At 41.5% G+C, this 14809-nt stretch overlaps 1 protein-coding gene across 2 annotated transcripts; it reads right to left on the bottom strand.

The window, feature by feature from the left end:
- Positions 1-154: 154 nt before the first annotated feature.
- On the bottom strand, positions 155-14614 carry LOC104942194 (WD repeat-containing protein 26). 2 transcript variants are annotated; one of them, XM_010767393.1, is made up of 14 exons: positions 13867-14614; positions 11787-11886; positions 10536-10592; positions 7964-8100; positions 6565-6662; positions 6308-6464; positions 5884-6022; positions 3302-3442; positions 2813-2932; positions 1977-2122; positions 1176-1254; positions 915-1044; positions 525-719; positions 155-377 (listed from the first exon to the last, which is right to left on the bottom strand). In XM_010767393.1, exons 1-14 carry the CDS (start codon positions 14169-14171, stop codon positions 352-354), a joined length of 1830 nt encoding a protein of 609 aa, XP_010765695.1. In that variant the 5' UTR covers positions 14172-14614; the 3' UTR covers positions 155-351. The 2 variants fall into 2 exon arrangements, with proteins under 2 accessions (XP_010765695.1, XP_010765694.1); XM_010767392.1 differs by having other exon boundaries at positions 6284-6464.
- Positions 14615-14809: the final 195 nt, after the last annotated feature.

The raw sequence follows: 14809 nt of genomic DNA on the forward strand, positions 1-14809 counted from the left end.
GTAGGGGGGTGGGGGGGGGGGGGAAAGGAACTTTTGAAGGAGGAACAGCCGTTACAGATCACCAGTGGATGGCTGCCGTATCCCCGCTGGTTTTCCTCTGGGTCAGGTTTTTGGAAGAGGACCTGAAATTGTCCGTCATAACCTCCACCGTTTTTTGGGAGACAACGGCCAGTCAGGAGACACATTTTTCTCGCTTCTGTTTTCCTTTTTTTTCTCTTGGGTGTTTTTTTCTTGTTTGTTATTCTCCTCTTTCTTCAGTTTGGTGTTGGATTTTATTTGCCCGATTTCTTTTCATTGTTGGGTTCTTGGATTGCGATCAGAGAGTGACGTCATCTGCTCCGTAAGTGACCATCAACTGTCCATGTTACTGCAGTTTTCTGAGAAGAAAGGAAAAGAGATTGGGTAAATAAAGACGTATAAAAAGTTGTGAATTCCAGAATATCTAACACAACAGAAAGTGCAAAATCTCTCCTAACTCAAGTTTGGGTGTTGGAAACTATGGGGAAACCAAATTTGGCATTTACCGTTGAGCCCGTCCGCCTCTTGTGAGTCGAGGAAGGGCGCAGGGCCCCAGACGCGCACTGTGCCGTCATCAGAGGCGGACGCCAAGAGCCCCGGGATGACCGGGTTCCAGCTCACACAGTTAACGGTGCGCGTGTGACCTGTTAGCTCAGCGATGGGAAGTTCACCCCGTCGGTGCCAGATGTACACTTTGTGGTCTGTGGAGAAGAGATTTAAAGGAAATAAAACCAGTGGCAGTGGAGATATTGTGAGAACACATGGATAATGTTATGGAAAATATAAAAAATATTTAAGAGGACGCAAGATTCTTGACTCTTCAAAAGTTCACAGAAGGAAAATATGGTAATATAGTTTACAAATCAACAGTTATGGTGTTATTACTGTGACTCTACCTTCGCTGCCACTGGCAATGAAGTCTTCGTTGTGTCCTCCAAAGCAGGAGTGGATAGTGTAGAAGCCCTGGGTCACACCTTGGTATTTTCTCACCAGCACCCGGTCCTGAAGGTCCCACAGGTGCACTCCCTATGAAAACGTTGTCGAAGAAAGAATAGCCTTTAAGCGCTGAAACGTCTTGCATAGTGTTTTGCAGAAAAGTGCGCTTTAGTAGCGAATAAACAGATATTAGTGATGGCAGAGTTGGTCAGAAAGCTTACCTGAGTTGCTACATTTAACAAAGCTAATCTTCCGTTCTTTGAAACAGTAAAAGACATGATAGGGTGGTCCTCCTGGACTCTGTGAAGGACATGTAAACAAGGCACAAGCAGTCAGACATCTTATTAAATAATGGAAGTATACTAAATGTGTAGGACAATGAAGGAGACACTAAAGATGAATAATAATAATAATAATAATAATAATAATAATAATACACATCATCAGGAAACTTCCCCAGTTGATTTCTTACATAAAGAAGTATTATCTTATCCGTGTCAATTTGTATAAACTTTTTGTTGAAATATTTTATTTCAATGGGTTTAATATTTGCACAGGGGGACATTTGAATACCTCTAATCAGAACATACTGTCAACAGCCATAACAAACACCTCTGTAAAAACCCTCAGAAAATAATTACATACAATTTGAAAGACACTACAGAGTAATAGGATAAACACTAATAAGAATCACCAAGAAATGTCCAGAGCTGGTTTCTTACCTTAAAATAAATATAAATCATATTATTATTAATATAAATACTGGGATGTAATAGAAGTTTTCTGAAGTGTTATGTTTAAATGTGCAATTGAGACATGATCTAGCTTTTGGTGTTCTTTGGAGAAATATACAGACACAAATAGACAAAGAGAAGTCAAATAAGCACCTAAATGTGTTTTTGGGATAGTTTTTTGCTTTACCTCTATTGGCTAGCATTCATTAGCAAAATGTTGTATTTTCGACTTCTAATTGAACCATATAGATATACCACAGAAAAGGAAATAGAAGGGCTGCCACATACATGTTTCTGTCTGTAAGGTCCTCAAAGTTGTACCCCCGGATACGTTGGTGTGTGTCGGAGGCCAGCACTGCTCTGCCGTCGCCCAGGCACCACAAGCACTGCACTCTGACGCCCTCCCAGGAGTCCAGCAAGTTACCGTCCAGGTCCTGAAAACAGAATGCAGCGACCTCAAAACTCATTCTCAACAGGGAGATGAAGACACGGACACAGTATGGCCTCCCTATTTAATCTGGTAGATGATCTTATTGCTTTTCGCAGTTTGCCAGCTTCTTAAATGAGGGTGGAACAGCTCCAAATGTTTCAAGCTTACTGATATTGACAGACTTTATTAACTAAACATAGACCTGGTCATGCACAACACACAGGCAACAAAATATGATAGAAAATAAAGATTTTTATAGGTTCCTCAGGTTCATGGCTAGAAAAATCAATACACAGAAATATCTAATTATCTTGGAGTGGTCTGCTTAAGGTCAGAACAACACTTGAGCAGCAATATATATATAAATATGTAAGACTCACATACAGTGACTAGCCCTTTTTTTGACGCCCTCACCTGCTTCCAGCATTGATTAAATACAGAGAGAATCCATAACTCTTTACATTTTATATTGTTTTTTTCTATAGAACTCTATAGAAATAAATATGTTTACTGTTGATGTGTATACCGTATATTTACAGTTTGGTCTTACTTCATAATATCTCAATTTGTGATAATAAAAAAAAGGGCATCCATCTAATTGTTAAAAGGAAAACGGACAGATAACATAGGAGCAGATTTACTGGTCCAAACACATCAAAGCGATACTGTTCAGGTAAACAAGTCAGTCACTTACACACTGATAAAACTGCCCCCTCTGCCCTCCGGTGACGAAGCGCTTGCCGTCGGGGTTCCACGCCACACTGGTCAGACTGTCTTCATGGGACTGGGACATTTTGGTCCGCAGCTCCCCCGTCTGCTCATCGAGGGGATTGTCAGAGATAGTGGGAAAAACAGAAGAGGAGAGAAATATGGGGGGGGGGAAGGGAGACGGCAAGAAAAAACATTAAGTAGGAGCGGGGGAGGGGTGGATGAAAGCAAAGTAAAAGGGGAGGGGAAGGTCATTGAGTACACACAGCCTACAGAGTATCTATGGGAGGCTTAAGGCCTGTTCTTCTGTTCCGCTTGTTTACTGAATTTAAATTAGACCGCTCAAGCCTTTGACATCCATGCTTTAGTGCACTGAAAAATGTCCGGAGCTGGCCTAGGGAAACACGGTTGGTTAAGAGGTATCACAAGTACAGGATTATGCACTGTGGGGAGTGAAACGAAGGGGAAATGTTACCTGAACGTTCCAGAGCCACAGCTCGGAGCAGTCGTCAGGTCCACAGGCGATCAGGTACATGTCGTCCGGACTCCAGGCTAAGTAGGAGACGCCGTACGCGTGACCCTCAAGGGTCCGCAGCAGCTTTAACTGGTGGGTCTCCTACACAGAGACAAGAACAAGAGGTTAACGGTGACATTAATTATTGTTTGTGGTGCGGCTAGGGTTGCACATTTATACACCAAAGTCATAGTGCATGTTCCATGAAATTAAAAACGATTTGGGACGGCTCCAAAAGTATATAACTGAGTCAAATATGCGTGGCAATTAGTTCCTCTTTCCATTTTAAATGTGGACTAAATTCAAACAAATATTTGAAAAGGTTTCCAACAAACATTAAAAGACCCTGGAGGAGAAGCCACTTCTGTGAAATGGACGCAATTTGTCCCAAAATGGTGGTTGTTATCTGGTAGATATGAGATAAACGGACTCCTACTTTTATAAAAACCAGTGTTCCTTACAAAAAGAGAAAACCAACTAAAGTTAAGGGTGCAATAAAACTATTAATAAATCCAAGAAAATAACAGACTTCCTTTAAAGGCCTAAGAGTAATAACTTCTATAAATAATATCTTGTAATCTAAGATGGAAATTAAAACAGTTTCTAACTTGTGTTTATTTGAATTAAATGTCATACTAAATTCTTAAAAAGTTATAAAAGTTCTTGGAAATGCCAAAAGAAACATGCCTGCAAATGCCCAGGTGCCTCATTTATAAACGGTGCGTACGTTCAAAAGATTGCGCTCTGACCCATGCGTACGCACTAAGCACAAAAACGGGAGAGACGAGAAACTGCGACACCGTTGGCAGAAGGAAGAATGGAGAGAAATATGTGGAAATAATACCATAAATAAAATGTTACCTCATTTATCATATATGAAGAATTCATTTTCAAACATTGATTAAAGCCAATCTTAAAATGATTAAACAAACGCCTGTTTGAGACTCCTCAGTGCACACAAAAACATAACTGGGAGAAATAAATAAATACGGATATGTTATTTAAAACCACCTCGAATATGTTGTGTTAATGTTATGAAATGTTTTCTCATAAATGATACGGTAAGCAGGAGGACAGAATTACGTCTAAACTGACGCCGTTTTGTATTTCTATAGGTTGTAGATACGAGCATGGTTTTATATACTATCATGTTTAATCATGTTTTATGCCGTTTGCTCTGAATTGATAAGTCGCTGATAAAACACAGGAGGTATGGAAACTAAGAACACCATATGTAACTCAACACATTAGTTTTATTTCCTTTAACCGGTGGGGGGGTTGAGACGCACAGGCTGCAGTGGAGACAGTGCAGCGCACAGCTGATCGACAGCTGGAACACAAACCACCAAATAAAAAAAAATAAACATGAATTGACTCCACTCCGCAGGGATCTCCCGATCTCATCATGGGGCGGGGGGGGTCTCCTTATGGGCTCAGAACAGTTTCTTAATACACACATGCACACAGAAGGATTCACACTTGTATTTCCGGATCCACACTTGTGTTTTTCAATGAACACACAAATGTGTTCCGTTTCATATACCGGTACATGTAAATAAAATCCAAATACAGAAAAAAGTTTTACATATGTATTTTTGATCCACACATATTTGTTTTCCGTTTAAAACCGCTGCACCTGCAAACACAAACCGCTTTCTGTGCATGGATCGCTGTGCATTCGTGTGTGGGTTTTTTGAGACTCCCCTGATGCTCACCCGATTCGTACTTGTAATTGTTTCTATCTATAGCCAATCACATGTCTCCTCAATTCTAAGCCAATCACATGAGCGCACGGAAAACAAATATGTGAGGATCAAAAATCCATATGTAAAACTTTTTTCTGTATTTGGATTTTATGTATATGAAACGGAACACATTTGTGTGTGCATTGAAAAACACAAGTGTGGATCCGGAAATACAAGTGTGAATGTGTGCATGTGTGTATTATGAGACTGTTCTGAGCCCATATCTCCTGTCCCCGGCACAAACACACTGCCTGTTATGTGTAATTTGTCGGATCACTTATTTATTTATGTTGGTGACGATCCGACCTCCATGCTGCTACTCTGGTTCAAACTGCATCCACCAAACAATATCATTTATTTCCACCTCCCTAAAATAACCAAAATCTGACACGGTGTGAGATGTCTTTTAGCTGTTCTGTCGTCATTTCCTGCGATCTTCTCCATGCAGTCAGTCAAAATGAATGAATGAATGGGCGTTTATAGGCAGATATGGGTGTTACGTGAAGCCCACAAAAGCTGCGCCGCATTTCAAGTTGAATGTAATTTATAAAAAGGGAAACCGGCGTAGGACGTGCCGCACGCAAGTCCTACGCCGGTAGGCAGTGTTTTATGAATCGGAAAATGTCAAAATGTATTTGCTTTGTCCTACGTAAGCAACCTTCCCACGTGAATCCTACGCAAGGCTTTATAAATGAGGCCCCAGGCCACACAATTCCTGCAGGATTATTTTAGCTGTGGACAAGGTCATAGAAAATAAAAGCAGCATGTGTATTTTTAGAAGTTATTTATTGGACTTACCGGGTCCACTTGCCAAATTATGACCGTAGTGTCTTTGGAGCCAGTGGCTAGTTTGGTGCCGTCATTTGAGAATTTGCAGAACCACACCTCGTTACAGTGCTCTGTGAGAATCTGTTGGGTGTAACAGGGGAACTGCTTCCTGTGTTACGGAGAGAAAATCTTCATTGTGTGAGTCTGAAACAGCAGCTTCCATCAGCTTATATCTCAAGTCATTAAATGCACAGCAATGATAAGAATAGAAGAAGAGCAGTGCAGCCATAAACAGATGCTGAGGGCAAGACATAAAAGGAATAAGACTTCAGACACAGAAGACAAACACAAAGCAAGCGTTTCAGTGCTTATGCCTCTACAGGAGGTCAACTGATACATAAATATAAGATGCTGCAGTATGATCATTTACCAGTGAGGGCTATGCAGTACAGACCTGCTGCAGACATGATCGAGGAGGAGAGAGACCGAGTCCAGACTGCTGTCCAGCTTGGTGTTGTGATAGAGGCAACGGTCCCTCTGCAGCTCCACAGCTTGCCGCAGCAGTGTCTGCATCCTCCGAGGGGGCAGCATCACAGAAGGTGGCAGGTACGCTACAAAGAGAGATAAAGGAAGACACAGGGGTTATGTATATAGTGGCAATGAAGTCAGGAATGTGTGTGTGAGCTCTAGGTTCGACAAATGTCTCCTCACTCTGTAGTTTGTCCAGCAGTCGGCAGCGTGAGGCGGTGCCCTTGCCCTCCCACTCTGCCTTAGCCTTCAGGTCCTCAGCATGGCTGCACATTAGGTACCTGCAGGAGGACACAAGCACACCGCTCAGAAATAAAAACACAAACAATGAAATGACCATCACAACAAAAATAAAAAACAAGCAAGTTACATTTTGATAAGAGCAAGAACACAAGCTAGTATTAAACTATTCATATAAGGAGGGGAAAATGCCACATTTCCATTGCATGCTAGCACCCAGCTTGACTTGTTTTTTTTGTAGGTAATTTTCTTGATTTATTTTTCCACTGCAGATATTACCCACTTAAGGTAGGGATACTCTCAGCTAAATGTTCATAGTGATGGCATGCGAAAGAAGTGGTGTGTTCCTTCATTGAGACTTTCATCTGCAATTAAACAGAAAAAACATCTGCACTTTAGTAAAACACACCACAACGTGTGAATAATAATAAATAAATAAATGTATGGCTGCTATTAACAGTAGCTTGGCTGTTAAATAATGTCTGGTTTGTGTCAATCCTCTACGACCAATCAGTGGTCTGCAGTGTTATTACTTCACCTTCTCACTCGACCGAGGTAAAACTAAAAAAGTTTCAGGTACTGTTAAAAACTTTAGCCGATTGGAAACAAAAAAGAACCTCTCCAAGCTAGTTGAGCCGTGCCAAACCATAGTATGCAGTGAAAATGTGGCTACTAATGAAGTACTACATCACGAACAGACTGAATACAAACAAAAACAAACATTGAATGAAAGTTCTAGACGTGTGAAAGGCAGTTTTTGTTTTAAGAGCTAGCTCTCAGAAAATGTAAAGACAGAGTCAAGGACACATTCTGACACAGCTGATTGATCAGGCTAACGGATCAATAGATTACACTGAGTGACAGTCTGTTACCACAAACAGGCTTGTCGGCAGTGTAAGGGTGATCAATACAAACTAATTGATTAGGTAATGGATCACAGGAATGTGTTTGGGCACCGCGTATGGATCCGACCAGGGATTAGAGGATCCTTCAGTTACTGACACCTTTAGAGTGTATTCCAGAGGAGGGCACAATTATTAACTAAAGATCATGGATAAATATTGAGACAAGCCATTGATTTTAACATGGTAAGGGTAAGCAATCTCCACAAGCACAGTTAGGACAAAAAGAAGAGCTGGGGTAAATACGGAAGCTAGTTCTTAAAGACCACATGACTATTATCAATAATGACACTTTCCCTGACTGTAGAAGATAAATACCCAACAAAAGTATCAATTTTATGGTGAATTTGACTGGTTTGAACTTTTACTGAGTTTGTAGATGTGTCTGGTAGACTGGTTGGACTTGGATGACTGTTATGACACAGAATCAAACTTCGTACCCGCTAAGTACATGGATGCGATCTGTGTTGTACTTGAGGGGTGTCAGCTCTCCCCGGAGCACCTGCAGAGCCTCCAGGACTTTACCATCCTCCAGATATTCTAGGTACTTCTGTTGTAGCAGCAGGAACTTCATACGCTGACGAGAGGAAGAGATACATAAGTACAGAGAAGATAATTTATCAAAAATACAAAGGAAGGAAGAAAATAATAACAACTAATCTTATACAACGGTGTTAGGTTTGCCTGTGATAATGATAAGAACAATAGAAGCTAGTACCCACAATTACAGAAGGACACAAAAAGCTTTGATTAGCGAACAAAACTAATAATAGTGATAGCATTGTGCAGACATAATTTACACATGAAACCAATGTCAATAAGGTTATGACGATAGCCTTCTTCCTTTATATGGAAGACCATTAACAAGTGTTTACAGAGTCTCTTATCTCAAGTCCCCAGTAGGAGCTGAAGTACAGTTAAATGTACCACCCAATAACATAAAAAACACTCGCCCACAAAAAGTCTACAAATAAAGAGTGACAGAACACATACAGCTCCTAAAGTAGACCTGCTGAATAAGTAAACTGGCAACTAGAACGGCAGAGAAAAAATAAATGTTGACAATGACAACAAAACCTGCTACAACTCAAGACCTAAAATGGCTACCCATGTTGTACAGCTGAAAATCAACAGCTGCAGCCATTTGGTCAATAACCCAGCTGGTGAAGGCAGTTAAACCGACTCCTGACACAGAGCAGCAGCTTCTTGATTGAGACACACGGGACTGTTTTTGAAGCTTATCTTGTCCGCTAATTAGTATGCTACGTGGGGCTGATTGGCCAGAGCTAAGTCCCATTTCCAACTAATATGATGCAGTGTGTACCATTTTAGAAATATAGTATACAGTATACATTTTGGTAGTTGGTATAATATACACAATGCATTAATAAGTTGTTTTAACAGCACATAAAAGCCTTCCAAACTGCTTATTATGATATCTGCAGTTTTTTCCTTCTAAAAACCGTTTATTTTTTCAAACATTTTGTTCCGAGCCATAGTTTTACCATCCATTAGTTAGGGTTTGGGTTGCCTTTTTTCCCTCGGTATGCCATGCATTGTGGGACAACAATTGTAGCTTAATCCCACTCAGAAATAATACAAAATTGGCAGGCATACTTTAATCTATGAGAAGTTAGTGCACCTAAGATTAAATAACTTTTCAATTTGGAAGAAGTACATACTCAAATTGGGATATAGCAATGGTTATACTCTTGCAGTAACACCCAAATTAAAAGTTGTTTAAAAATTCTTATAACAATGGAATTGCTGATAGTAATTATTTTAAAGGTCCCATGTCATGCTTTTCCGGTTATTACCCGTCCCCTTGTGTGTTATGTAGCTTTTTCTGCATGTAAACAGTCTGCAAAGTCCCAAACCCTCAAAGTACACCCTGTAGCGAGTAAAACTCTAACACAGAAAATACCTGTCTATGCTGCCCCAGAACGCCTCGTTGGAGATTTTTCTTTTTCCATTTTTGTTCTTCCTGAGTACAGTGACGTGACCATACCCAGGCCCAAATGGACCAATCCGTGGAGCTTCTCACACACACACTCACTCAGCCTTATCTTTTCTCAGCCGCGGCTCCGTGGATCTCCACTCACAGTTTGCCACACACTGAAGTGTGTGTGTGTGTGTGTGTGTGCTCAGGCTGAGTTCCACAGTTTCTTGCAGCCCCACGCAGCAACCAGGAAACGACACCAGTAATCAAGCTCACACTGTCCACTCCTCGAGCGGAGCAGCGAGCGCTGCAACGTCCCACCAACACGGCACCCAGTCCCCACGCAGCCTTCTCATCTGTTTGTCCTTACTGGTGTCATTTTCTGGTTGCTAACAAACGCCATTGTAACACATAAACACACATCAGAGCACAGTGATCTCATAGGGAGGGGGGGGCAGGAGCTCCAACAAGGCGTGTAGGACAGAGAGTGTACATATACTATACAGAGATGCTGTATGAGAAAACCAATGTGATTTTGGAACATTGAACAATGTAAATCTATTCTAGTAGACCTCAACAATGGAATTATGATCAGTAGAAATGGCCATGACATGGGACCTTTAATACACACATAAGAAATTAAGATTTTCAAGTCTCCATTTATATGTTTAATTAAAATTGATTGTGACAATGATATATAATAAATAAGATATTTAAACATTTAAAAAGGAACTTGTCAGTTATCTTCAGTGGACAATGTGTACAAAGGAGAAAAATATGTTTTCTGTGCTTTAATTTATTTGTTATTGATATACTTTATCTTATATCAGTAGAGCTCTAGATACATATAATATATTAATAAAGATAATAGGCCTATTTGATTCTATTAGGTTTAATCAGCGTTTTGCTTGAAATCCCTAATAGTAACGCGGTGTCCGTACTGCAGCTATACTTTGCGAGGCGTCATCCAGAACGTGTGAGCTTTCAGTGAACCTGCGGCCCTGCATTATAACGGTAACTATTCGAGAACCTCCAGACTGGCCGTCATTCAGTTCAGTTGAAGGGGAGCTTACCACAATGGCATTGGGAGAATGCATCAGTGCTCTCAGCTCATTGAGATCATTCTCAGCCTGGATCAAAACAAAGGGAGGGTGATGGAGGGGAGAGACAGAGAGAGAAATGGTTAGCTCAGCAGTTTCCATGCATACACAGAAAAAAAACACATGAGCGGTAATACAGTTCTTGTGCTCACTTCCTTGTTCAAGATGATTGAAAACCGACTTCACCAACGGACTGATGTCTATATGCTGTGATAAAATTCTAAATGATATAACACCCATAACAAAAAACGATTTCCCTGATCCATGATTGGTTATTGGAGAGTACAAACCAATTCCACCACAATCAAAAAATAAACCACCGTTTAGCTCAACTCTGGTGTTAATTTTCAGTCCTGCAGTTCTGGCTTAGGGTAATTATTCCAGAGGACACACAAGGCCATTTGTAATAAGACGTGTGCTTCAATAGGCTCTAATATGTTGAAATGAGTCATCTCCAGCGATAAAGGGGTAATCAAGCCGAGTGTAGATTTAGGAGCCAATAGCGCCAACACGTTTTACAATGTGCTAATATAAACCTGATGATTTCGCGATACCTAAATGATCATCCAAATGGAGCCCTGACAACATGCTGCAATAATGCCTGGCTATGATTATAGTGTTCTGATAAACCATTATTGTGATCTTGAATTAAAAAAAAATGGGCAGAGATTGGGATGTGTGCCTTGTTATGTTGCTATAAAAATGACAGAAATGGTTTCCTGGAGTAGGCTTTAAAATAAAGAGCAGTTTTATTCCACTATGTACTGTTACATAATAATTTAAAACCCGATGAGTAACCACCTGAAGTCGGTTTTTTCCCTGAGCTAAATATTAGTATTGAAAGTAGCCGATTAAATGTTTTGTCAAATATAATACATGACCCGTAATACATTAATTATGCAAGACTCAAGTAAAGAAAGCTATGCGCTCTGTAATTGCTAGTTTAGGTGACAAATGGCACTTCAACAGTAAGATCTGTTGGTCAAGAAAACAGTTTAATTGGTACTCATCAAAAAAATAGTATGAGTTTCTACAACTGGGGCCACTTTGTTTATGCTTTCCAAACAGGAATCATGTTTGCTTTTGCCTATTCATAGGAGACAATCTTCACAAATAAATGTAATAGAAGAAGTTCAGTACAGACAACAGATCACTAGGAAGTTCCCCGATCCCCTGTTTATTCATGTGCGTGCCATTATGTAACCACGGTAACCCAAAACCAACCTTGTCCCACTCCCCCTCCATGACGTGGTTGCGGAACTTGGTAGCTGAGGAGTGTTCCAGTCTGCAGCCCGATTCCTGCATCAGCAGGTCCACTGTCTGACTGCAGAGACACAGATAGGGGGGGGGGGGGCAGTCAAAGTTAGGCATATAGACACAAGACAGGTAGAATGAAAGAAAGGGGAGGGTAGCTTTCAAATGAAAATTCAATGACGAGTTCAACTTGAGATTTAAGTGGCAAGATAAGGATTTGGGGATTTAAGGAGCAATTCTGGACTTTCAAAAAAAAAAAAATGGGAGCTCATCAGTCTGGTGAGAAAGTAAGCTCATGATTAAAAGAAGTGCAAATTCTAGGCAGATCACCCAACTTATTTTGATTATCGTATCACCTTTGACATTTCATCACTGTGACTCAGCCATGTTTACCAAAAGTAAATAGGCGAGTAGTTTGGAGATCAGCAATTTAACACTCCAATAGCAAGAGCGTCATTAGCTGACAATAGAAAGAAAGCAATGTCATGGCCAACAGTGTCTGGAGAAAGCCAGCCCCCTGCAGGTATGAGGATTATTTGTGTACAGTGGGCTAATGCTAACATAAACAGAGCCTCCACTGCAGTTGACATCATCCTCTCAGTCAACCATGAATAACTATCTATCCAAACACCACCTCTGTGCTAAAACACAAATAAGACTGCCGAGATATGAGCGAGAGAGATAATGAAAGTGGGTTTGGGATGGGGGTGGTGGACACCTTCAGCATGATGACATCATCCTCAGGTATCAATGGAGTGGCGCAGCAGCAGCTCTGTGGTGAGCCTCTCATCCAGCTGGCTGCTACACTGATTTATCTTGCATTGAAATGTAGAGGCTCTTCTCCATTCCAGGCAATGTCATGTCCCCCCCTTCCCTGACCCAGCCTCTTTGTAAATATAGCGATGTGTTTTATAATGGCTTTTTAAACACTTTCCCAGCTGGATACCAGAGATATGCGGATGTCAGTGACTACTAATGCCACATTGAAGAGGAGGGCTACATTTCTTGAAAACCTCATAGTGAAACAGCTGGTAGAAAGTGCATTCTTCAGCTGCAATGAAACCAACAGATTCTGCTCAATACAGATCCAACTGTCGCCTACGGTATCGACTGCTGTCTTTAAATAAAAACACACGCGTCAGTATTTGTTACAGACTCTTGACACGATGCTCCAACACGGTGACAACGACAGAAAAATACATACATGAAGCTAGAGAGGAAGTTATGATGATCGTGAGATAGATGCACAAAACGGCGATTAATATGATAAATTTAACAACTTGACAGCCCAGGATGTGCAAATGGTGCATGTGAATTAATAAAATAACCAGGACAGTTTTCATAACCATGCTAGTTATAACAGTGTGACCGACCTATTAATGATCCTCCCACACGGTCTTGCAAGAACCATATTGTTTTTCCCGAGCTGGAAAATTAAGAAAACCACCATCGGGGCAAAAACCGACGTTGACAAACCGCACATTAACATTTCCTCCGCATTTTCTTTGCAATAGCATCAAAACGCAAATACGTACACTGCAAACTCGATAATCCTGCTTGTGTACTTAATAAAGAAGCTAAATCAACGTTACCCATTAGCATGACATTATGCTTGACAAACCATAACATAGATCTTTAAATAACGTTAGATGATGTAATGCATTTGTGCAAAAACGATTAAACGCATCATGGTGTAAATTACATATAACACTACTTAAACGATGGATGGATGTGTTAGGGAGACAAATGTCAAGCTTTGTTTTATTTGTGTGAAGGTTTAATGTCAGGACATAGCAGCCTAAGCGCAGGCTAATGCTGCTAGCTTCCAAGCTAACTGTTATTGTGCAAGATGGACCCCTTCTTTCTACCAACTGCCGAGCTCACAGGCGAACTGCCCCATCCCCCCATGTTTGTGTCTGTCAGCGCACTAACAGCGCTTTTACCATCTGTTGTTTCACTCGAAACACACGTTATGTAGATTAAACTTCACATGTTCAACACTAACACTAACTGTAGATGCTCTATTTTCCTCCACTTTGAATAAACTTACTTCAGCCCTAGTCCGTGGAGATGTTGCCCTATTAATCGGATGACATCTTCCTCCGCTTGCGATAGTCGTTTTTTCTTTTTCAGAGAACCGACCTCCGAGCCCGAAGCCGTAGGGGCCGCCGAAGTCCCCGAACCAGGCCCGGTTGCAGACCCATTACTGGTACCGACACCATTCCCGTTGTCTGTGCTGGAGAGGAGCCCATTGGAGTGGGTTCCACCAGCCGTCGATGACTCCCCGTTTTGTGCGCTGTTTAGGCAGGAGAGATCTGTAGATTCCTGTCCCTGTCCTGCACCGTTTGACTGCATACTGCTGCTGAGGTTATTGACAACACTTCGGTTAAAGTGGATGGCTGAGGTGGCTTGAGAGTGTGGAGAATGAGTAGCAAGTCCTAAGACAATTCCGGAGAGGCCTGTTACAACTGCTGAAGCCCCGGGCTCTCCTGCTCCCTCCGCCGCCGAGGCTCGGTGCTTCTTCCGCGGGGGCGGCGACGCTCCGCCGGTGTCCGAGTCGGAGGAGGAGGAAGCGGAGGCCAGAGTTTCCTCACCGAGAGCGGCCGTGGTTAGAAGCCGGCGGAGCTCCGGGTGGGAAATGAAGGTTAAGCTTCCAGATTTGAGGCCTCGTTGTCGGGCTCAGAGCGGACTGTCACTGTGGGAGCGCTGTCAGTTAGCCCGTTTTTGTTGTTGTTTCCCTCAAAACAGCTGCAGCTCTAATGGAGTGCTGACGCTCTGACGTAACCGGAAATTCCTACCCTACCAAGCTTCCGGGTAGAATTATAATCACTGGGTGGCGCATGAGAACCTAGTTAGCATAATAAGTAACTGAAAACAATGAAACATCACATTAAAATTCATTTGAATGTCTCCAGAGACTTGGATTTAATTCATCCGCTATTTAAAAATTACCATATTGTCTACAAGTGGGATTTCTTTCTCTCCTAACAAAC

The sequence above is a fragment of the Notothenia coriiceps genome, unplaced genomic scaffold (genome assembly GCF_000735185.1).
Source record: "Notothenia coriiceps isolate Sejong01 unplaced genomic scaffold, NC01 NC01_scaffold00004312, whole genome shotgun sequence".
NCBI classification, from domain to species: Eukaryota; Metazoa; Chordata; class Actinopteri; order Perciformes; family Nototheniidae; genus Notothenia; species Notothenia coriiceps.

Coding starts and splice junctions, on each gene's coding strand:
- LOC104942194 (XM_010767392.1), bottom strand. CDS start 14,171: ATGCAGTCAAACGGTGCAGGACAGGGACAGGAATCTACAGATCTCTCC. Junction 8,101..10,535: donor ATTCTCCCAATGCCATTGTG/GTAAGCTCCCCT, acceptor TCCTCTCGTCAG/CGTATGAAGTTCCTGCTGCT. Junction 720..914: donor CATTGCCAGTGGCAGCGAAG/GTAGAGTCACAG, acceptor TCTTCTCCACAG/ACCACAAAGTGTACATCTGG.